The following is a 24,406-nucleotide window of genomic DNA, read 5'->3' as shown; positions in this document are numbered from 1 at the left end:
CAATAAGTTAATCCCTTTTCTGCTAAAGTTCAGGACATCCATCCCAACTAAACTTATGTCTTCATTTGATCAAGTAAATCTTTTGACTGCTAATATTCTGTGTCTGTCTTTTTTCTAGATAGATTATATAATTTGTGTGCGATCTAGTGTCTGTTATTTGTTGTCTTTTCACATTGATCCCAAATTTCCAGCAGTTACCCCCTCTGCCAAGTTACATGAAATGATGACCCCATGATATGACAAATTTCTAGATTAAACAGTGAAATCTACACTACCTTTACCTGCTACACTAAGGGTACATACATGTACATGTACATTTGTTTTTGTGACATTATCTCTAATATTTTTCTTATAAAGTAGTGAAGAATAGGGGATTAAAGGGATGTTGATGTTCTAATAAAAGGATGCATCCATTAACTTGAAAGATTGAATGCTTTTTACTATTTTTTTGTATTGTATATTCAATCATTTTTTTCAGGAGTTGAAAAAATTGAAGGAAGAACAAGCCTTGAATTATAGCACACTTAAGAAGAAGATCATTTCTACAGAGTAAGTTTATGACATTAGTAATTCATGTTAACCACTATTTTGTATATTAAACACAGGCGCTTGGGACCAGGATTTTTTTCCCTAATAATATCATTAAATCATTTTGTTTCCATATTTGAGTTATTATGGGTGTTCTCTGACATGCCCACTTGCTATTTATTGCTGTTCATACTATGCCTAGTTTTCAGAGAAGTATATAGATGAAAACTAGGCATAATATAAACAGCAATAAATAGCAAGAGGGCATGTCAGAGAACACGCATTAGAACTCAAATATGGAAACAAAATGATTTAATACAGTGTGGAAAACCACCTCTCGCCAAATATGAGTAGATGTGTAATTTGGTGACCATCATCAGGTTATATAATTATTTAGTTAAACATTCCTTAACACCATACATTGAAAATATGTTCCCTACATTTTAAGAAGTTTAGCTTGAATATGTCAAGTGAATTTTGGCATGATATGAACAGTTTTATCGACTTGTAAAGCACTGTTTACGATCTGCCATTTTAATTTTTGGTAAACGGGATGTGCCAAATTCTACACGACGGTCCTGATCTAGTTCGTATTGGTATTGTATTCAAACAAAATTATCTTGGTAATTTATGATAAGTTACCTTGCAAATTAGTTGTTTATTGTCAAACAAAAATAAACAAGAAGCAAATGATAAACATTTTCTTGAAATATAATTTTATTTTTAAATATGAGTTCAGAAATGGAGTACTTATTGTGTTACTGTAAAGTACATGAAATACTTCAATGGGAGGGAATATTCGAAAATGGAAAAATTTTTGATAAATTTTGGTCCATGCTCCCAGCTTTTAGTGGAGTCCGAGTTGCTCATTTGCTTTTGTTACTTTGTATGTATGATTTTAGTTACTTCATGTTCTTTGTTGTGTATGTCTGTTTTCCATGTCTGGTCTTTGTCCCTGGATTACATTCTTTCGATTACCGCTATAACCTTGGTTCCCTTGATTACTCTTTAAAAAAGAAATGAAAAAAAAATAGTTGAAGAAAGAAAAAGAAAGGCAAAGATATTCAAATCCAAGAGAAAACAGATGATAGTGCAGACAAAAAAACGCAAAAAATTTGGCTAGTTGAAGTTCTATTTGGCTAGCAAGATCAATATTCTACTAGCCAGAATGGCAAGTTGGAAAATAAATGGTTTCCCACACTGTAATGATATTTTTTAGGAAAAAAAATCCTGGTTCAAAGACCCACAAAAAACTTGATTTAAATCTTCAACTTTGTATCTGTTTGAAATACATTTGTCCTGTTGAACATTACTTGTCCCTTTGCAATGAAACCAGCTGTTTTTGTTAACATTCAACATTTGTTTTCACTTAGGATTTCCTTGGAAAAGATCCATTTTTAAGGATTTTTCAAGGCTTTTCAATGTTCTTTTCTTCTTGTGTTGTAATGTGCTAATGTATGATTCTCTCCTTTTTGCTGATGATCACAAATAGTTATTTTCCACTGGATATTGCAGTATCTGAACTATACCAGTTTATATGTGTGTGTGTGTCAGTCTCTATATATGTGTTTGCCATATATTTGGGCAAATTGCTTTTGAATTTTGCTGAATATTTTGCTATATTTCAGCTTTGATTTCCTTTTCAGTTTGTTGATCAAGAAGTACAAAGGCAAATGTGATGATATCCTTTTAAGAATGTTTTAAAGAATTGTTATTTATCGTAACATGTACATTATATGAGATAGTTTAAAGTGTAACAACACAATTAAGGATACTATCATCTATGGATACCAAGTTTCAAATTCAAAGAGGCCTGTATTACTATTATTTGTAAAAAGTACCAGTCCATATAAATTTCAGACACTGCCTATGGTAGAGGTTATTAATTGGATAAAAGAAACCACAGAACAAATGATTTCTTTATCAATTGTTGTATGAGATTAAAATCAATACCAAATACATATCTCTTGCCCATGGGGGATAATTCTTCAATTAATATCTAAGGTTAACTGTGACAGTATAAAAAAGCTTAACAATCCTATGAACTCATACTATATGATTCAGAAACATGCTTCAAGCCCCATTCTTTTTATTGTATTACCGGTATATGAATCATGCTCACACATTTGTTGTATGTAAGTTATACATGTAATTTTTCTGTATTAGACCTATATTTCAAATTACGTCATACATCAAAGCAGTCCATTTAGAACTATCAAGCTTCAAGCTCTAAATGCACAATTTTCTATTTTTGCCTTTTAGATAATTATTTAATGGACTTTTACATACATGTACATCATTGTTATAAAATACATATAAATAATGAAGTGCTCTCTTGTCTGTCTCCAAAAGGAAAGGTAATTTGTGAAATATAAATTGTAGGCAATTTGTGAAAATGTGCTTTATATACAACATGTTCTTAGTTCATGGTGAATATAAATGTAGTAGGAAATAAAAATCCAGAAATGTCTTCCTTGACTTTGTAACATTATGATGCTCAGAGTAAGAAGTATGAAGAGTTCTTCAGGAAGCATGAGGACCTACAGAGGTAAGTCATTATGAGTAACAAAAAATAGACAGTACAATTTTAAAATTATGTATTGCTAGCAGAATATTTTTTAAAGCAAAAAGGGAGAGAAATATTTTTACTTTAATAAGAAAATGCAGGACAGAAACTGCATTTATGAAGAAGACAATACGTAATTTAATTATACCCCAACTCAACAAGCTTTTGGTATATTTGAATCACCTTGTCACAGTAACCTCACTTCCCATTGAATGGATTAATTTTCATATTAGGTACGTGGCTTTTTATTTATGGGACTTACATTTTAAACAATTTTGGTTTCTATCCAATATCAACTTCTTGCAGGTGTGTGGTATACCTAACATGAAAACATACGTAACTTTGTTATATTGATTCAAAGATTGTACTTGGAGGGTTGTTTACAGGATATAACTTTTTAAGCCTGTGTGCTGTAAGTGTTCATGTTCAAAGTATTACGCATCAATATCTGGAAAAACAGACATGCACTATATGTACTCATTGCTATGTAAGATATTTTTGTATCTGGGCAGTTTATTTCCTTATTACATTAACTTTTGTAAGCTTCCTTATCATGTTTGTGCATGAAATGTATATAAATATGTACAAGTAGCTGTTTTGTAGTGCCATATACCCTGTATATACACATAGTGGTATGTTTGAAGTTTCATTACTATGATTGTATGTTTCAGGGAATCAGAAACCTTGAATACACAGCTTGTTTCAGCTCTTCAACAATTAGAACCATTAAGAAAGGTAGGGTTTTAAAAAATGTTGGGAAATTAAAATAAAATGTTGAAAGGTGTTAAGTTGCTACTACATTTTATTCTTAAATTAAAGAATATATAGATGTGTAAGTGAGAAAAGGTTAACCTTTAAAATTACACCTCACACAACATATAACAGCTTGGTTACTAGTTATAGTTAAAGAATCCAGTCCATAGTTTTTTTTGTTTTTTTTTTTTTTAAAGAAAAATGGTTATTTAATGTTTTTTCACCCAATATTTCATTATCAAATGCTGAAACATTCAACTATTTATTTGAAAATTTGAATTCATAGCATCTAGGTTCGATGTGAACACCCAAGATAAAACTTCAAATCTGGTGAAAACATTTGTCAGAATAATATACTGCATTATATATTAAAAATGACTCATTCTTTCATCTTTCAAAATGGATACCATACTTTTCTAGATGTAGTTATGGGTGGGTAAATGACAGGAAGCCATTTTATTTTGATTTGGTAGTACAATGTAACACTGTCACAGTTATGAAATCATAACTTAAGAGTCAAAGCAAAGAATATTTGTTGTCTAAAGAGTTTAAAAATAAGTAAATCTTGGATGATTTTTGGGGTTAATATTTGTGGGCCATAACCAGGCATATATGTAAACTTATCTTCAGAAAGACAAGCACACAAACTGACATTTGATAAACCTATGTTCATCTGTCCACCTTATCAAATGTTAAATAATCTATCATTAAATATTATAGGCTAAAGCAGTTTTAGAAGTTGATAACAAACAGAAAGAAGATGCAGCTGAAGCCATGAGAAATAGAATTGCAGGGCTCGAGGTAAGAGTGTTAGAGTAAGAGTGAGTTTAAAAATCCAAGTTATGGACATGAGAAATAGAATTACTAGATAAATAATGTTTTTGAGTATTGTAATTTGATGCTGTGGGTTGTCTCCCCTTGAATTACTTATAAGTTTTGAACTGGATTTTCCAATGGAAAAAAATCTGTTATTATTTTGGGTTATATAGTTGGTGGGTGGGTTGGCTGTTGTAGGAGTGTTAGAGTATGAGTGAGGTGAAAAAGTTAGGGAAGTGGCAAATAGAATTGCTTGGCTTGAGGTAAGAGTTAGATATTTTTTTTAATCTTGTAATTTGATGGTTTGGGTTCTTGTTTCTTCCTTGAAGAGACCTTTCATGTTTTTGAAATTGATATATTTTTAAGTGGGGCATATGCATTTTTTGACTTGTTACCCAAGTGTCATCTTTGTAGACATATGTATGATGGATTTATCTTGATAGATCAGTGAATTACAGGTATATAATATCATATTAGTGCCCATAGCTTAGCCTTTGAAGCCAGAAGGTATTACAATAATGAACAAAATGCAAGAATATGTAAACTGTGTGGTTATAATGTAATAGAAGATGAATATCTTTTTATATTGATATGTTCAAAATATAAATCTATTTATCTTAAATATATTAATCCATATTATTGTAGAAACCCATCCGCTTATAAATTGTATCAGGCAGAGAAAGTAAAAAATTCATTTTTAAAGATAAATCATTAAATTTCGTGTTTTATAGTTTCCATTTAAACAATATATTTCTGACACACCCATATTTTGTTATTGCATGCTTGGTATTTTGATTACAAGTGATATATTGCACAGCTGACATCAGTTGTTTTCTATGGCAAAATTATCAGAGTCAATATAATTTGGATATGTATTTGCCTTGTGTTTACTTTTAAGAAGACCTCCAAAAACAAATTCATATAAAAAAAACTGGCTTAACATACTTAACTCAACCTCTTTAAACGTAAACCAATATATTGTTTAAAAAATCAAGATGCAGAGTAACTCACTGAGTGGGAATTTCTTGAAATTTCTACACAGAAATGTAATAAAAACAATTATAGCAGCTCACTGCATGCAATATCATGATTTATGAAACACTTAACAGTTATCGACTCAATCCATATTTCTTTTAAGTATTCCATAAAACATGATATTGCATGTATTGAGTTTCCATAATTATATATTATTTTGTCATGCTCCACATATTTGTTATAGTATTCCATATAGTATATAAATTTTATAAAATGATATCATGTGTTGTAATAGTACCCTTTATTTGATGATGTAAATCCTTTAAGATGTGTTTTCTTATGGAATAAAGTTATATTTGAACACTTGAATCTTTATCAACAAGTTGGAATACCATCCTATATTTATTGAGATCTGACACAATTTTTGGGTTAGAATACAGGAAGTCACAAGGTTTTATGGTATAACTTCTGTATCACTATCTTAGGGATTTGAACAATTTCCTGACTTAGAATGTTTACCTGATAAATATGTGGTCCTATAATTAACATTAGTTAAATATATTTTAGTTATCGATCAAACAGTTTGAGGAAGTGAGTAAAACTTCTGAAACCTACAAAGACAGGTATGACATGCTGAAAAGGGAACACCAGAGAAAGAGGCAAAACCTACAAGCAGTGTAAGTATCACATTGTGTCTTGTTTAATAACTGAAAATTTCTCTATGATTTTGTCATTTTATCTACTTCTCTGATGGCTAATTATTTGCAATATTATACCATGGTGGATGTAATACTAACTACTGAAAAACTATATGAAAAATTCACCCTTGGGATAGGATGAGTAATTGTGTATCCATTTTCTATAAAACCTGATTGGTTGAAAGCATTGTTGTTACATTTCTAACGTTGCTCTGCCAACACCATTGGTGACATTATAAACAGACAATCGTTCGAATTTCCACCATGACAGATGCCAAAAGCCAAGCGACCAAAATATTCCAAAGAAAGTTTTAGAACTCATGAAAGTTGAATATGGCAAAATATGAACTTGATTTTTTTAATTTCAAGGCTTGTTTCTTATGATGTTGATATAAAATAAATTGAGTTGATATTTTCACTCATTATGCAACCTATAAATGGATAATTATAGAGTAAAGCTTTCTGTTCATCCTCTAATCAACAGTTTGGTTTGCTCACAAAACTTATGTTCGTCATGATAGAATTGAAACTTGCATAGGTGAATACCTTTGGATTTTGAGGTTAGTTGGTTAAAGGTCTAGGTCACCTCTACTAAATATGAAATCAGTAGAATGTAAATTTTCCTTCTGCATCGACTTTGATCTTTTTTATATATAATGTACCAATAATGGTAATAACTTATGTATAAATTCTGTATTTTAGAAATCAGAAGAATGAAGTTATTATCAACAAATTGAGAGGTGAGATGGCTTTTTCTACTAATTTTACAGTCCTGCCCTGTAATATTTTTATAAGTACCCCATATCTATAATCACTGAAAAAGTGTAATACTATTCCACTAACCCTGAACTGAAACACATCATTTTGCCAGCCTGAATCCTTGTATCAGACCCGGGCTAGGGGCTAGTTGCTGAAGGCAAGCACTGCCTTCACAGAAATAATGATAAGACTACTTTGTGAGTCATATATATATATATATACTCATAAAAGGACTAGTCACAATTAGGTAGTCCTTTCACTGCCACATTAGGTCTAGTCAGAATCAGTGAGTCCTCCCACTGCCACAATAGGACTAGTCAGAATCAGGTAGTCCTCCCACTGCCACAATAGACTAGTCAGAATCAGGGAGTCCTCCCACTGCCACGTTAGGTCTAGTCAGAATCAGTGAGTCCTGCCACTGCCACAATAAGTCTAGTTAGAATCAGGGAGTCCTCCCACTGCCACAATAGGACTAGTCAGAATCAGCTATTCCTCCCACTGCCACATTAGAGAACATTTCGTTAATAGGTTAGAAGATATTACCATCTTTTTTTAGTTGTATCACCAATGCTGCAAGAAGGTCTAGCAGCCGCTCAACTCTGTCTTTTTGTCACACTTAGGGGGTACATACTAATGTGTAATCTGTAACTCAACCAGTGTTGAACCAATATTATTTTAACATTGCATATTGTTTATATATACATTAAAGATACACACCATCTATTATGGAGATTTTGGACAAATGTTTTCCTACTATTTCAGCCTTTTGAACATACACACATGTACCTATTTCTTGTCTTTTTATGTTGTGGACAATACCTTTTTTGTCTAATCTGGCTCAATTTTTGTATTAATCTTTATACATTTGTATTTCAAAGAAATGCGTTGAATATTTACATTTTTAGCATATTGAATGTATCCATGTTTCACCACATTGTGTTGTGGATGGTACAAGTAACCAACTATGTGTAATCTGTAATACAAAAAGTATGGAACTAATATTAATCAAACTTTTCACATATGCTCAGTGTTCTAGGATTCCTATTTCCTGTTACCTGGGGCATGTGAAATTTGGGTCAGAGAAAGTTAGGTACTTACACTCTCCCGTGGCAAGTTGACAACTTCACATGCTGTAAGGATTCATTTTGTTAGGAAAGCAGTTGTTGACTGTGGGAAAGTTGATTTTATATGGATTTTTCACGAGGAAACCTCAGTTTCTGAAAAATCCTAAATGCTTCCGTACATATTGAAGACATATGCCTCCTATTGTTAATTACCAGTATTCTATTGACTTCAGCCATTTTTCAGTAGTATATGCTATTACTATTACATTCATTAGGTAATTATACCCCACACAACGAAGTTGCGAAGGGTATAATGTTTTTGACCTGTCCGTCACTCCTTCTGTCTATCTTCAGTTTTCTAGACTCTTTTTTCTAAATGCTTGCAGATATTGACATGATTTTTGGTATATAAGTTCACCATGATAAGTTACAGGTCAAGTGTACGTTTCATTTTGCTCTGATGATTTTTACTGAAATTACGGGCCTTGAACTTAGCAAAATTCACAGAAAAAAACATTTTCTGGACTTTTTTTCTAAACGTTTGCAGATATTGACATAATTTTTTGTATGAAAATTAACCATGACAAGTTACAGGAGGAGTTTGTAGTTGGTTCCACTCTGAACATTTCTAAACACTTGCAGATTATGACATGATTTTTGGTATACAAGTTCACCATGATAAGTTACAGGTCAAGTGTATGTTTTGTTCTTCTATGATATGTACTTTGGATTAACTAAAACTCAAAGAAATCACAGTCTGGAGTTTGAAACTACCATTTTGAGTAATAGAATTTAGTTAGAAGATAAAGGTCTAAAGCCTTCTACATGTATTTCTTTTACAAACAAATTGACTTGAGTATCCAACATGGGGATGTGTGGGGTATGCAAGTGCACTCACTAAGGTTCTTTAATTTGTTATCAATAGTTTTTTTACTTGCCTAGCGTTTATATACATATTGAAAATACTGTAAATTGGGATATTTTGGTGTCAGTTTCATTTGGCAGTTTTCTGTCAAAATGTGGATGTTAAATTTTGGAGTGTTTAATTTTGGTGCATTCAGAAACATGGGTGTTTTATTTTTGCATTTTGCATAATCTTCTCGTTGGAATCAAACTCTTCTTTATAATAAGAATCTAACATTATCAGTGCCATATTCATTACTATTCATTACGAATTGTCAACTTAACTGCTATGCAGACACATATTACAATATTGATCTTGTTTTTACCCACACTTACCTATACACTGATATATATTGGCTGCCTACATGTAAAATTTTTTTTTAATATTGGCATTTAATATTTCGATTTTGATTATCCACTGTATTATGAAGGAACATGTAATGCAGACTCAAAAACATTTGCACTTAAAAATTACTGACTTTTCCTACTATAAGTACATGTGTACTCAAGTAAAAAACTGCAGAAAATCCTATCATTTGTTGGTTACCAGTTATTATAATTGTTGTGATTTTGTCAAACCACAAATTTATATTCTAAACAACACTGCTGAATAGTAAGAGGCTTTATTCAAAACCATGAATTCAAAACTTAATGAACTATCTATATTTTGACAACTCAAACCAAATTAATACCCACAAATAAAATCTAACAACAATGGAATCATAAAAATGTATTTATTACCAATATAAGTACATGTTAATATGTTATGAAACATGTGATGAATCATATTTCATATGAAACATTTAAATTCCAGTACATTTGTAATACAATACAATAATCCGGATAGAAAAAAATGACATGGCCACAGTGGAACCTTTAATAGTTTTATGCTTTGTCTCTTATGGTAGTAATTATTTGTTTAGAGACAGTTTTGACAAAGAAATTAGTTATTTCCTTTTGCCAATATGTAGTTGTTCTGTTACAATTATCCACTGAAGAACTGGAGTATTTCAATTTTTGGGCATGAAAATTAAAGGCACTCTGATTATTATCTGATGATCTTAGTAGTCTACATAACTATGATAAAAATAAAAGTATATATTAGTATTACCAGTACTTTAGCATGATATTGATATTACTGTACCATTGCCATGATAATGATTCACATTTACTAAATAAACTTGTAATAGCTCAATTTTTTTACTTCATTTCTAGTAAAAATATTAGAAATTTATTATGCATGATAAATTCTGACCTTAAACTTAATGTACTTTTTCCTGTTCATGTACATGTAACTCATGCATGTAGTATTTGAATTACAAAATGATTGATACTTGTTCATACATGTATATGTTTTTCCTGTCATTTGTTAAAAAAACTTGTTCCCAACCATGGAATTTTTATATCTATTATGTGCAGGGATTCTAATGTACCAATACTTTGTAAATTCAAAGTTTGAGATAACTTATAGCAGATTATTTTTGGTGGATGTAAAATTTAGCAATTTTCAGGCAAAAAAGTATGCAAAAATATTAAGCAGTTCTAATTTTAGCAGATGCTGAGTTGCGCTCTAATAACCTAAGCACAGAGTTAATATTTCAGGTAATTTATTTTTGCGTTTTTAGACAGACCGTTAAAATATGTCAAAATTAGCACCCTGCGAAAATTACCTACAATACATCATTATGGATCAATATTCAACAGGTCCTGTATTCATTCACTTCAAGAACATATAAACGAATACCAAACTGAACAGAGTTGGCCCAATATTAAATTTGAGTATTTTATAGAGTGTTCTACCTTTATCAGGGAGCCATCTGTCAAATATCTATTATGAAAATGGAACAAGATGGAGAACTTTAGGTGTACTTTGAATCCCTGAATGAAAAAAATGTATATATTAAAAAGGAATAATATCTTTTGACAAAAAAGCGTCATATGTATTAAGATATTTAACTGTTTGACTATGAGCATCAATGTTTTGGCATTTGATTAGGAAAATTTATTGATTTGATTATAGTCCATGTTTTAATGTTTTTCTATTTTTAACAGTATGAAAAACAAAACAAAGCAAAAACACAACTACTAAGGCTGCATTTATCCCAACCACTATCATTGCTTGTGTAAAATATGATGGCATCATGTAGATTTTCAGTTCTGCAGTTGCATTAAATTCCCTGTCTATTGTTGAGCATGTGAAATATCTTATTTCCTCGTGGTCAGTAGACTCTACTTTATATTTGTTTACAGTTACTATGGTAGCATTTTCTCTGGTACTAGGTATGACAGTTTCATTCTGATATAGCCAAATTATGTCTGATTTTATCTCTGATGTGTTTGAGCATGAAAAACTGGCTGATTCTCCGACTTGCACAGCTACCACTGGAACTTCTATTACTAACAAGTCAGTTGATTCTTCTTGAGCAATAATTGTATAGGGAAACAGGCTGAGCAAAATCCAGCATGTGTATGTGATAAGAAACTGCTTCAATTCCATCCTTTACAGATTTGGATTTCAGCATGAGAACCTTGAGAATAAAAAAATGTACACCATAGATCAATAATCTTAATCCTTTGATTTTTATGATGGATTTACTGTAATAGTATGTGTTTAGTTCAACCCATTTTGATATGCCCCCTATTTTATTTTATATGATTTTAATATAGCAGCAGAAAATCCTTGGTGAACTTCCAGATAACAATGGAAAGACATATTTAAATACATTTAATATGAGGCCAAATGCCATATTATTTAAGTTTAGCATTAAAAATAAATAGTATATTGTAATATTGGTGTAATATACCGGTAGCTGTCCACCACTTTAGCTTGAACAATGGCATTTTCAACAAATATATTAAGGAATTTCCACTGTACATATTTGATAGTAACTGGCCATTAACACAAATCAATATACGAAATAGTTCTAAGTGCCTGTGATTGTGAATTTATTAGTTATACCACTAAAAACGAACCTATTATTCTTGAGACTGACCTTCATACAGAAACTGATAATCCTATTTAGCTGAATTATTCAACTGTTTATATCTCATATCTATCTGTGGAAGAAATACCTGAGTAAATAAATATAAAGACCCCCAGTTATCTCTGAAGTTGTTCAACTGTCACATGTTGATAGGTACTTCCTGTGATAATGATGTGGGGAACATTTCAAACGGGATTTTATACAAGTAAAACAAGGGGGATAAATCTAATACATTTTATTTAACTTTCATTTTTATCTCCTCTTGAGATTGTTGAAAGAAAAAGATTAATTCATTTGCGAACATTATGTAAGGAATGAAAGATAAAATTTTGAATATCAAGGTTTTCATTCATGTTGTTTTCAATTTGATATTTGATCTTTTCCAGATGAAAACAAAGCATTGAAACAAGAACATGCAGTAAATTCAAGAAAACAGAAAAGATTAGAGGAGAAACTAAGAAAAGTGGTGGTAAGTCTCAATTTCTTCATCCTACACTGATAATCAATGATTAACTTAATTGTAATGCGCTTTTTGGTCCTCTTCTACAAAGTGATAGATGATTTTTTTTTTGTAATTACTGTGTCTTAAAATATTTTGATAATTTAACTGAAAGATGGAATCAAAACCTACTTCATTTATCTGATATACATGTAGATGGACAAAATGATGAGCAGACTACAGACATTTTTCACAAACAATACCTTGGTTTAAATTGGCTTGATAATCAGGTTGTTATGGATTATGTATTATACTTGTACATAAGTAATAGAGAAGATTTTGGAAACGTGGAGTATATCGAAGAGAAAACAATTATACAAAACTATATAAAAAACAGCCATAGGCAGTCTATGGGCCTTCAATGAACAGTTAGAAACCCATCACCTGGAAACTGCTCTGGACTGACTCCTGAAACTACAACTCAACCAAACAATGCATTGAGGTATGAGTTATTTTATGTCTGTTCTCCTTTAGGTCAGACTGGACACATATTGGGACTTGCTGAAGAGAAATGGTAAGATATGACACCCCTGTCATTATATATTGCTATATTGCAGTCATTTTGTCTATTTGTTGCAGATTTAGAGGGAATGCTTAAATACTAGAAACATATTGAAATTAGTGGTTGCTATTTTTTGAGGATTTTGTCTAAAGGGTGTAATTTATTTATGAGATTTTAAAAAAATTATATAACGTTGTCGTTATAAGTGTTAAAATTCAATTTCACAGGTACATGTATCAGCATTTGTGCTTCTTTTTCCAATACAAGAATAATGGAAATTAATACATTTACTGTATTTGGTATTTCGCTTTTGCATGATGACTTGCACTGTTTCTCCTCGAAGTTTGATAGAAGTGGATAGGTTGGGGTATTATTAGCATGACCCAAGGTGTAACTTCCTGTTGTATTCGTTGTTTAAATGTGTAAATAAGAATCACAATATATGTACTGATCCTTGTAAGAATCAGTCAGGGATGGCACATTCATTAATAAATACAGAAAATCACTTTTGATTATCCCAAGTATTGGACCATATATTTATGGTTATCCCAAGTATTGGACCATATATTTATGATTATCCCAAGTATTGGACCATATATTTATGATTAAATGAAAGTAATTAGTAGATTATCATCCCCCCTAAAAAAGTGACAAAAATATTTTTAAAAAATGGGCGGGGATTTCAACATCAGGACTTTTTCATGTCTTTTTCTAGTATTTAGATGCCTGAACACACAAATCTTCCAGTTCTTGGTGACTTAAACGATGTTTCATCTCTGAAACTGACTTGGCTATGGATTTAGAACAAATCTACCAGTATATTTCAAATAGCTAAAATTAGGCTTGCAAATATCTGGTAAGAAATCAAGAATAAAATCCCCCCATCAACCCCATATTTTTTGTGAAGGTTGAATGAGAGAATCTACTATTTAAATTTACTTGGTCTATCATTGATGTATCATTGATCATTGATCAGTGGAAAGGATGTGAACATTTCCTAACATTTGTTTTAATGATTCAGTTGGAAGGGTGTGAACATTTCCTAACATTTGTTTTAATGATTCAGTGGAAAGGTGGTGCACATTTCCTATTTTAATGATTCAGTGGGAAGGTTGTGAACATTTCCTAACATATGTTTTAATGATTCAGTGGAAAAGGTATGAACATTTCCTAACATATGTTTTAATGATTGTGAAAGGGTATGAACATTTCCTAATATATATTTGAATGATTCAGTGGAAAAGGTGTGAACATTTCCTAACAGTTGTTTTCTATATATCTTTTGAAAATAATTGTCTTGAAAGACAACTGATTCTCAAACAAACTAACATTGCTGAGTTTATCTATGACTCTCTCTTTGTTGTCATTTCTCATCTTCATTCCAAACATATATTAATGTCTTATTTTAAGATTTAAGAAGTTACAAGAACTTCCAGCAACCGATTTTGCAACTTTTCATTATAGGCTGTTTACAGGAAATGCTTGTATTGTGCTATTTTTATTTAAACATAGCACTAAGAGATATAATTTTGTTAATGACATGGTTTATTAAGGCTTTAATTGATTGTTCTATATCTAGGTCTGCTTCCTAGAGGAGAGAAGAAACCTATTGTTGAGAAGTTTTTAGATATAAGTGGAGACTTTTCTGTATCTCAAGATGAAGAAGGTAAAATAAGTTAAGATTAGTATTGTCTTATTTCTTAATTTTGTGAATCATTGGTATATTGTGATCATAGTGTCTGTTCCTCCACCCACTACTTTTTTGTTTCAGTTTTCTTTGCAACTACTGATTACATCCACTTGATACTTTAACAAAAACTTTATATAGCCTTGCCATATGGCGGGTCTTGATTTTGGGCAGAAGTGACATCAATTTTCTGTATGACGACTTTTTTTATATTTTGACTATATGATTAATGGAATTTGGATAGGGGGTTGTGCTCACAGTGTTTCTCAATTTGTTTTTGTTTGTTTTGTGAATGTTTGACAACTGTTTTTATCTATTTAGATACCTGTACAGGTCATGTGTCTGAGATGGAATCAGAGGATGATTCATCACCTGAGAGTGACACATTTCCATGGATATTCAGTCCTGTTGTATCTGCATTATCTCCCCTACCTCCATCACCCATGCCTTGTAGGGCTGTAAGTATTCTTCCTGTTGTATCAGCATTATCTCCCCTACCTCTGTCACCCATGCCTTGTAGGACTGTAAGTATGCTTCTTGTTGTATCAGCATTATCTCCCCTACCTCCATCACCATGTCTTGTAGGGCTGTAAATATGCTTTCTGTTGTATCAACATTATCTGCCCTACCTCCATCACCCATGCCTTGTAGGGCTGTAAGTATGCCTCATATTGTATCAGCATTATCTGCCCTACCTTCATCACCCATGTCTTGTAAGACTGTAAGTATACCTCCCGTTGTATCAGCATTATCTTACCTACCTCCATCACCCATGCCTTGTAGGGCTGTAAGTATTCTTCCTGTTGTATCAGCATTATCTCCCCTACCTCTATCACCCATGCCTTGTAGGGCTGTAAGTATGCCTCCTGTTGTATCAGCATTATCTGCCCTACCTCCATCACCCATGCCTTGTAGGACTGTAAGTATATCTCCTGTTGTATCAGCATTATCTGCCCTACCTCCATCACGCATGCCTTGTAAGACTGTAAATATGCCTCATGTTTTACCAGCATTATCTCCTCAGCCTCCATCACCCATGCCTTGTAGAGCTGTAAGTATGCCTCCCGTTGTATCAGCATTATCTCCCCTACCTCCATCACCCATGCCTTATAGGATACAAGAGCGCAATTATTCACAATGCAATTTCCGTATCGGGGGGTCCTCACTTCCACTAAAATCTAAAAATAGATCCTGGTGAAATTTATCTAATCTAACGCAATGTTGCTAAAATACACCCATATAGCTTTTAAATTTTGAAATAAAAACCACCATGTCATGCGGCATTTCTGCTCGTGAATTAAGGTTCAAAAAGGGGATTCTTTTTCAAACATCAATTTTTCAGTAGCCACCCTAGGCCTTAAGTGCTCCTTCAGATAAACATATATGGGCTGCTAGCTTTCAAATTCGATACTTTTAGTTCCTTACTGTTCATATAATTTTTTCATGAAAATATCTTTTTTTGTTTCTGTATTTTCCACTGGGCTGCATGTTGGGGTAAAGATCTGGCTGAATACCAAGGAGACATAATTTCGCTATTGTAACCTGTAGGGTTGTAAGTATGCCTCCTGTTGTATCAGCATTATCTCCTTTACCTCCATCACTTCATCACTCAGTCTTGTATTATTTTTCCCATAGAACTTTATAGTATACCTTCAATTTTAAGATTTAAAAGAAAATAGAAAAGGTGATTCAATATAACCTTAACTCATGTACCAGAGAAAATGTTGAAAAAAAACATTTTTGGTGCATTGTTTTTTTCAAAGGCACCAACTTAGGTACACCAGAACAGGTAGAACTAAAAAAAGAATTTTTCTATTTACATTTTTATTTTGAGTTCATAAAATAGACTTGTCTTCTGAAGCATTAATTTTCATTAAAATTGTTTTTTCTCAAAAACAAGTCTATCATCTGGAAGTTTGGTATTTACCATGTACTTTGGATAAAAAAATGTTTATCATTTGCCAGAAAAAAATACTTTGGCATTATCTCCCCTACCTCCATCACCCATGCCTTGCAGGGATGTAAGTATGAGTTTTGGTTTTTATTTGATCAGAAATTGGTTAAATTCTAATTAATATGAAATAACATTAGCAAACATATAAGCAGTACAAGATGTCAGAGTTAATAGCTGGGTAAACAGTATGATAGATGGCTTAAGTCTGTAGTACCAACAGACAGATGTTAAAGTCTTGGTGTGCAACACACAATGGCTGAAATTATTTCTGCAGTGAAATTGGAAGTAAATTATTGAAAAAGAACTATTTTGTTACACTAAATCTAACTTTTTGTTGATTTCTTTCAGAACAAGAAACTGATGAGTAACATTGAGAGTGATGATGTTGATGAGATGGCTGACATGCTCCAGAGTGAATTACTCAAATCATCACCCGTCAGAACACCATCAAATTCATTGCTGAAGAAAGTACAAACTAGGTCAAAATTGATTGAAAGTAAACAAAAACACAAAAACAGCATCCAAAGAATTAAAAAAAATAATGAAGAAGAAAAATCCAAAAAAAGTACTCATGACAGTATTACTGGAAGTGGGAAAGCACAACTATTGAAGTCTAAGTCTTTCACAACAATAAATGCTGACTCAGAAAATTTGTCGGACTCAGACAATGAAGATACAAAAGACAAAAATGTGTCTGAATATATTGGAAATAACAGTATTTGTGGTACTTCAACAGATAACAAAATACAAAGTGGTAATGAAGATATTTCTGAGAAAGATGAGAAAATGATAAGCATAAATGAGGAAAACAGGAGATCTCAAGGTAAAGATAATACCATAGACCACAGTGAACATTCCATGTTCCAAAAAGTTAAACCACAGAAGGTTAGTAAAGAGGGTTCTTCCAGTGATACTCTTGTAGGAACTGATCATGCAGTTGTTGTCAAGGAAGCATTTCCTCCTCCAGATGTGTCCCTAGAGAATAATGATGGTACTAGCCAGAAAAATGGTGGGAAAGTTGACACTGACAAGCCTTCAAATATAGCTAGAAAAATAGAATTTATTGAAAATCCAGAGACCAAAAACAGTAGTAAAGACTCTGTAGCAAAAATATGTGATACACAGACAGTTAAAACTTTACCATCTTTAAGTATGACAGGTGATAGTGATATGCAGCATTCTCAAAAATTTGACAGTTTAAAGGAAAGGAAAGAGGAAATACATAATATGTTAACTACATGTAACATCCAAGTGGTAAGTGAGGTAGAACAGACAACAGGCTCTATTGGATTTGACTTAGATGATTTGGCTTATAGTGGTAATGAGGGAAAAAAAACAACATTGTCCGAATCTTGTGTTACACCAAGTCTTGATATTATTATTTCATTAACTGAGGGAAAGGATAGATACTTTCAGGATCATGAATTAAAAATAAAAGCTCAAAAGGTAAATTGTCAGCAAGAAAAATCTGACATAAATTATAACAAATATGAAAAGCAGTATATTTACAAAAATAAAGAAATTGATCTGTCAAATGAATCTGAAAAGGCTTCAGAAAATGTGAGTGTAGAGAAACCATCTCTGATGTCAAGGCAGGTTAGCAGTGGATTTGTATTGAAGTCTCCACCTATTAACGACAATGATACAGTTGAACAGATATTTTATCCTTTGGGACCTAAGCCTCGTATTGCTCACAATCCAGGCTTAAGTAAAGCCAAGACTGTTTTATATGAAACAACTAAAGACTGTTTAGTAAGTGAATCTAGTTCAGATGCAGCTGAACACCCAGAAAGAAGAATTTCACAACAAGGTAGTCTAGGGTTTTCAATTGATGATGATTGTGTCTCACCATGTAATGAGAATGAAGATACATCAAAACAAACTAGTACCAAGAGAGAATTGACTAAAACTAAGGACAAAAGTTTATATGTGATAGAAGAATCCATATCTGCAACATCTAAATCAGAAAACAACTTGTTGAAGGAAAAATATTTAGCATATATCAAGTCTAAAACTTCTAGTCATGTTTTTGGTGAGGAGAGGCAAGATAAGGGAGATAATTGTAAATCCAGCAAATTTTCTGAACCTTTGAAATGCTATAAAAGTCATTCCAGTAAAGCAGCTAGTGATAATGGATTTTTAAGCAAGGAATCTGATCCTGTGAAAAAATGTGAAAAGAAAAAAGACAAACGAAAAGGTGTATATGTTAAAACTGCTGAAAATAGCACAAAGACTACACATAATGAGAATCTGTTGAATGTTTCTAAGAATCCAGCTACAACTCAGCATTCAAGTGAAACAAACAAAAAAACTCTTCATCAATTAGTTGTCAATGCATTAGATTCTAAAACCATTCCTTCATCAACAGTTATCTCCCCTGATGTACCTAGTATTTCTAAAGTAGAGGACCAAAGACCACTGTCTCATACTTCAATATCATCAGCACAGCCACTTTCACCATTAACTGTGTCACCATTTGACTATTCCTTACCAATGCTCATTTCACCACTACCTCCCTCTCCTTCCCATTGGAGGGAACCAGTCTCGCCTCTTCCTGGTTCCCCTTTGGTGGAGGATGATATTGCGGAAACACAGTCAGAAAGTAGTACACCAGCTGTTCTCGAAAAGAAGAGTGGAAAGAAAAAGTCTAAGAACAAGCCTTGTAGTTTTTCTTCCAATGTGCCAATTCATGCTATTCAGGTGAAACCAATAAGTGCTTGTACTAATCAGCCAAGTGCCAAAATTGATGAAGTGGTGCTGAGGACAACTGTACCCGAATCAGGTGAGAGGGATCCGTTAGCCATGGGAAAGAAACAACGAATTAGCAGGTATGTGTTTTTAACCACTAAAATTTGATTTCAAAAATATTTCACTGCATCAAATTGTTTTAATGGAAAAGTAAATAATGCCGTATATTTTTGTACATTTGTTAAATTGAAGTACAATATTATGAGTGAGGCTTTGCTATTGAGAGACAGATCTTTTTGTACTTATATGATGTCTCTTTCTTTATAATGTTTCACCATGTTTTTATATCCTTTGTTATATAGGGGATGTCTCATCGACAAGAATATGCAAGATGTTCAGTGAATAAATTTACATTATACAGGGATACTACATATATATGTTATACGTGTATAAAGTGATACTGTTTTAGGGAGGATTGATTGAGACAAATTTCAATACATTAATTCTTGGAAATCTGATGAGATGTGATGAAATGTGATAAGATGCAAAGATTCAGCTTATTTTAGTGTTATTTTAAAAAAAAAAAAACAGTGCTTTGAATTTTGATATTCTTAGTTAAGTATTGTTTTTATATGTAACAAAATTTCAGGGTACCAAAACAAACTACAGCTTCTAAAAGGAAGAGTTTGGAGCCCATGGCTAGTGAAATTCAAGATAAGAAGAAGGTTTGTACAGTGAAATACTGTGGTTTGATTTATTTTCATGGGTATCAATTTTCATGGAGGACATGCTCTAGACTTAAGGTGTAAGTATGCCTCCTGTTGTATCAGCTGTTGACCTGTGGTTCACCACAAACATTTAAAAGATCTTCCTTGATACCTGGGTAATTCCTAATACAAATTGAAGTGGAAGTTAAATATGTTATGCAATATTCAGAGAATCTAGACTTCTGTTTTCACTTCCCTGATTACCAGTAATAGTTACAAGTCAAAATTCTTATGAATGAGAAAATCCAGCACAATTATTTCTATGATAAACTAAAAATGATAGAACCTAAGTTTACCAAATGCCACAAAGGGAAGACAGAAAAAGCAGAGAACATCAAACATCACTCTAAGAACAACTTTAGAGTGACACGATTTTAGACTGCTGGATATTGCTTTTAACTCCATTTCACTTAAAGGATACCAAATTCCTGGTGAATATATCTGAATCCATGAATTGTTTGTTGGATTTGTGATTTTATGGTTCACACTACCCATGAAAACCATGAAAATTTGGTACCCTACAAATAGAAATGGAACCACAGTATGATAAAAACCCAAGACCTCAAGTTGTTTTAAAATGTACAGTGCTGTCTATGTAAAATTATGATGGGTCTATATTGACAAAAAATTTCAGTTTCTAACACTGCAATTAAAAAGTCAAGAAGCAAAGCATAAAAATTGAGAATAACAGAAAAATAACAGAAAATAACAAATGGCATGTATAAACTGAACAATTACACTGAGAAAACTGAATATAAATTAGCATTAAAGTTGGAGCATTTACTTGTATGGCATATATTTTCTGCTTTTCTAAGAAAACCTACTTTTAAATGAAACAAAATCAATATAAGAAACTGTATTTCTCGGGTGAAAAGCATGCAGCAAACTTTTTAATTTACATATTTTTAATTTGAATATACATTGTACATATATGTTTCTCCAGCATTTTGGTATATGCAATATTTACTTTTTCAGGGTTTGCTGTTATCCATATTTTATCAATCTTTTTTTTTTTTTTTTTTAATATCACATGATATGTTACTTTTTTTTATAGTGTGTCATCGATGAGAAGGGGGCAGCACCTGTTTTAGAAAGACCTGAAGTAAAACAGGAAACAGGTTATTGGAAAGGTGTAACTATATAATGTCATATTTCAATAGCCTGTAAAGTGGGAAAATGACTAACTTCAGTTGGAGATGTACATTGCATTGTCTTCAAAGAAATTATAATATTTTTCACCAATATATTAAAAATTTGTTATATAGCAAAATTTTCGCATAATTTCTAATATGTTATGCACTGTCCATGCAATTTTATGCCTTCAAACAAAATTTATTAGCTGATAAGTTAAGTTTTTCTGATTCAAGCAAGAAAAACATAGCTGTGAAAATTTGGTTTAAAAATGAAAAATTCTGTTTCAAATATCCAGAAGTAAGTGATGCACGAACATAAGTTCTTGTAGGTGAAATTGCCCATTACTTTTGAATGACATCCGTAATAAATGTTTCTACTCTGTGTGTCTGTAGTGTCTGCTTTGTTTAAAGTATGATCTTTAAAAATTACCATGGGACCATATCAAGATGAAACTGATATTTTTGTTTCAGATGTTGATATGTATCTCCAGCAGTATATATGTGTGTACACCATGACACTGGATGACATCAGAGACAAACTGTCTATTGAGAAAGATCCAGCTGCTATTCTCCCTGCGGTTGTATTATGGGTAACTCAGGTATGTGCTGAAAATTGCAACTGATACTGGTGAAAATGTTTAAATGGTTTCAGCAGTACCACTACTAGATATATATGATTTTGGTGCCTATAGGCCTTGGGCTTATAAGTTGAACTGTTGCCCATTTATACATTTTTAACTGTTTTTTCTTTGGAACCCTTCGTGAATTGATGATAAATTTGGTATGCAGTCTTAGCGTGATGGTTTGTACTGTGTATGTGACTTTTATCTCATTTACACACCAACTTTCTGTTTATGGTATTGGCTGTACAACCATTTCCCATGTCATTGTCCCCAGCCGCAGCCCAACAGTGGGACATGGTACAGTAGAACCTACTTATAACAAATTTCAGGAGACAGATTAAAGAAAGTTTGTTATAAAAGTATTTTTTTTTATTGTTATACCGAAGTTTGTTATATAATAAAATAAATTTGTTGTAAGGGGTTTGTAGGGAAGCAACATAATGTGTGAATATTTCAGTTCTACACACAACACATTCTAAGAAAACTTATCTAGATCTTATGAAAGAAATTTGAGATGTTTATATGTTTTTCTATGACAGCTTAAATCTGGCCTTTTTATTGTGATCAGATTTTATTGTTATGAAAACACCCTGTAAGTATTTACACATTTTGACCTAATAACATGTTTGGGACAAATTGTCCCTCTGGACATTTTAAACTCTTAAAACCCATGATCATTACATGTAATTATTTATCATAGGGATCAATATATAATTTGCTGTATCAGAATATACAGTGAAAGTGAATTTGCTAGATTCATCTATATTATCATGACTTTTTAATGACTTTAGCCAGGGATTTTTTTAGAAAATTTGCAATAAGCCTAAATTTGTTGTAATCAAATAATCAAGTTTTACTTTAATGGTCAATGTCTGTTTGTCCATTCATATTCCTGTGAATGCAACTCCTGTGAAACTGTTAGACGGATTTTTTTTAAAATTTTGTATGATTGTTAGACCAATATCACTCCACCATTTTGTTGTAACAAATATAATGGGAGTTAAAGAATTTTGACCATTTTTCGTGCTTCAACACAATAGGAAGATTCCTCTGAAAGTCTTGGACAAATAATGTTCAAATTTTGTACAATTGTTGAAAAGTATTTTATTTTTGAGATGGAATTACTTCCATTAAATTTATTTATGGTATGTACGAAAATAATTTATTCAGTAATGTTACATGTGTTAATAATAAACCAATCAGGTCCCTGCAAATTGTTTTCCATTATTATTGATAGATGCATAATTCAGTTGTATCTTGTATAACAATACATATGTCATAATAGATTAAATTACATTGTAGTTTTTGAGGAACAGCGAAGCTGAGATGGTGAACAACATGTACAAATTCTGTAATGATGATGACAATTCCAAATCAGGACCATTTATGACAACTCAGGAATCAAGGTTGGCTGACCTCTGTAGCTACATCATACAGAAAAAATTCTTGGTAAAGTTTTTTCTAAGAAAAGTTCTAAACTGAAGTGTTTTTTTATCAAGGTCGTGTTATCTAAACATAAGTAATGCATAATTGAAAAGATTCTTTAGGTGTAAATTGTAGTACCTGCATAATTGTTTAAGAAAATTGAAATTGGTTTGGATGACATTGCATTATAGTGTGTGTGGATTAAATCAATAGAGTTCTGTAACATGAATGGAAAAACTGTTGTTCATTTTGGAATCATAGAAACTTTGAGACATTTTGTTAGATCCCCAATGATTTTTATACAAAAAAATGGCATAAGGAAGGTCTAGTTCTAATTATTTGCTAAAATATTTACAAACCAATTTCTAGTCATCATAAAATAGTACATTGATCACTTATATGAAATACATGCCATAATGTTTATATGTGAATGGTCTTAATAATTTGATAAATTGTTATTTTTTAGATTGAGTTTAAGACCAAACTGCTGGATGCTTTGTGGAATGCTATTATGTTGAAGGAAGTTGTTACAACTTTTGGCAGAACTGCTTTGTGGTGGGTGCTACATGTATTAGATTCACACTTGTTTTTGCAATACTAGTATATTGTCGATGCAACTCCTCGGGAAGTACTCAACTGATTTTGTTCACATTTTGTAGGATTGTTAGTCACCATATATAGTTGGTTGCTATGCACCACCATTTTGATTTGACAGGAGTTATTGGATTGTTGATTTTGTTAGAATTTTTTAGGATTATTAGTCACCATATTTAATTGACCATTTTGTACTGCTGTTTTGATATGACAAATCTTACAGGACTTATGGAACTTTGGCAATTTTTCCGGGACATATAGCATGTGTAACAATCTTATTATAAATTTATATCCCCACTCAATGAATGGGTGGTATATTGGAATCACAATGTTGGTCCATCCAACTGTCTATCTGTCTGTCTGAATGGGTTTTTTTTATTGGAATTATCTTGATTCAAAAATTGATAGATTGGGCATACATTTTTAGCAATTGAATTGCTGTATGATATTAATTTCCTGTTTTGTTGGACTTTGCAATTTTTCACTAT

At 32.0% G+C, this 24,406-nt stretch overlaps 1 protein-coding gene and 1 long non-coding RNA gene across 8 annotated transcripts in view; one reads left to right on the top strand and one right to left on the bottom strand.

Annotated features, from left to right (window-relative positions):
* LOC148626723 (uncharacterized) overlaps positions 1 to 24,406 on the top strand; it is a 38,268-nt gene that overhangs the window by 2,503 nt on the left and 11,359 nt on the right. The window contains exons 2-18 of one of the 7 annotated variants that reach the window (XM_088570983.1): positions 479 to 549; positions 2,175 to 2,211; positions 3,018 to 3,076; positions 3,766 to 3,829; positions 4,568 to 4,648; positions 6,206 to 6,315; positions 7,039 to 7,076; positions 12,433 to 12,515; positions 13,020 to 13,059; positions 14,627 to 14,713; positions 15,056 to 15,192; positions 17,037 to 19,516; positions 20,026 to 20,101; positions 21,198 to 21,261; positions 21,748 to 21,875; positions 23,202 to 23,348; positions 23,791 to 23,879. In XM_088570983.1, the coding sequence (XP_088427109.1) occupies positions 479 to 549; positions 2,175 to 2,211; positions 3,018 to 3,076; positions 3,766 to 3,829; positions 4,568 to 4,648; positions 6,206 to 6,315; positions 7,039 to 7,076; positions 12,433 to 12,515; positions 13,020 to 13,059; positions 14,627 to 14,713; positions 15,056 to 15,192; positions 17,037 to 19,516; positions 20,026 to 20,101; positions 21,198 to 21,261; positions 21,748 to 21,875; positions 23,202 to 23,348; positions 23,791 to 23,879 (3,791 nt within the window). The other 6 variants (XM_088570982.1, XM_088570984.1, XM_088570986.1 and 3 more) reach the window with 6 other exon arrangements.
* On the bottom strand, positions 9,780 to 12,216 carry LOC148626724 (uncharacterized). Its single transcript, XR_015920143.1, has 2 exons — positions 12,056 to 12,216; positions 9,780 to 11,590 (listed from the first exon to the last, which is right to left on the bottom strand). It is a non-coding gene; the product is annotated as an uncharacterized LOC148626724 (long non-coding RNA).

Source organism: Perna viridis, chromosome 2 (assembly GCF_037379345.1).
Source record: "Perna viridis isolate PV_CMFRI_1.1 ecotype Kerala chromosome 2, ASM3737934v1, whole genome shotgun sequence".
NCBI classification, from domain to species: Eukaryota; Metazoa; Mollusca; class Bivalvia; order Mytilida; family Mytilidae; genus Perna; species Perna viridis.
The sequence above is the reverse complement of the archived record's forward strand: the minus strand, read 5'-3'. Positions and strand labels throughout refer to the sequence as shown.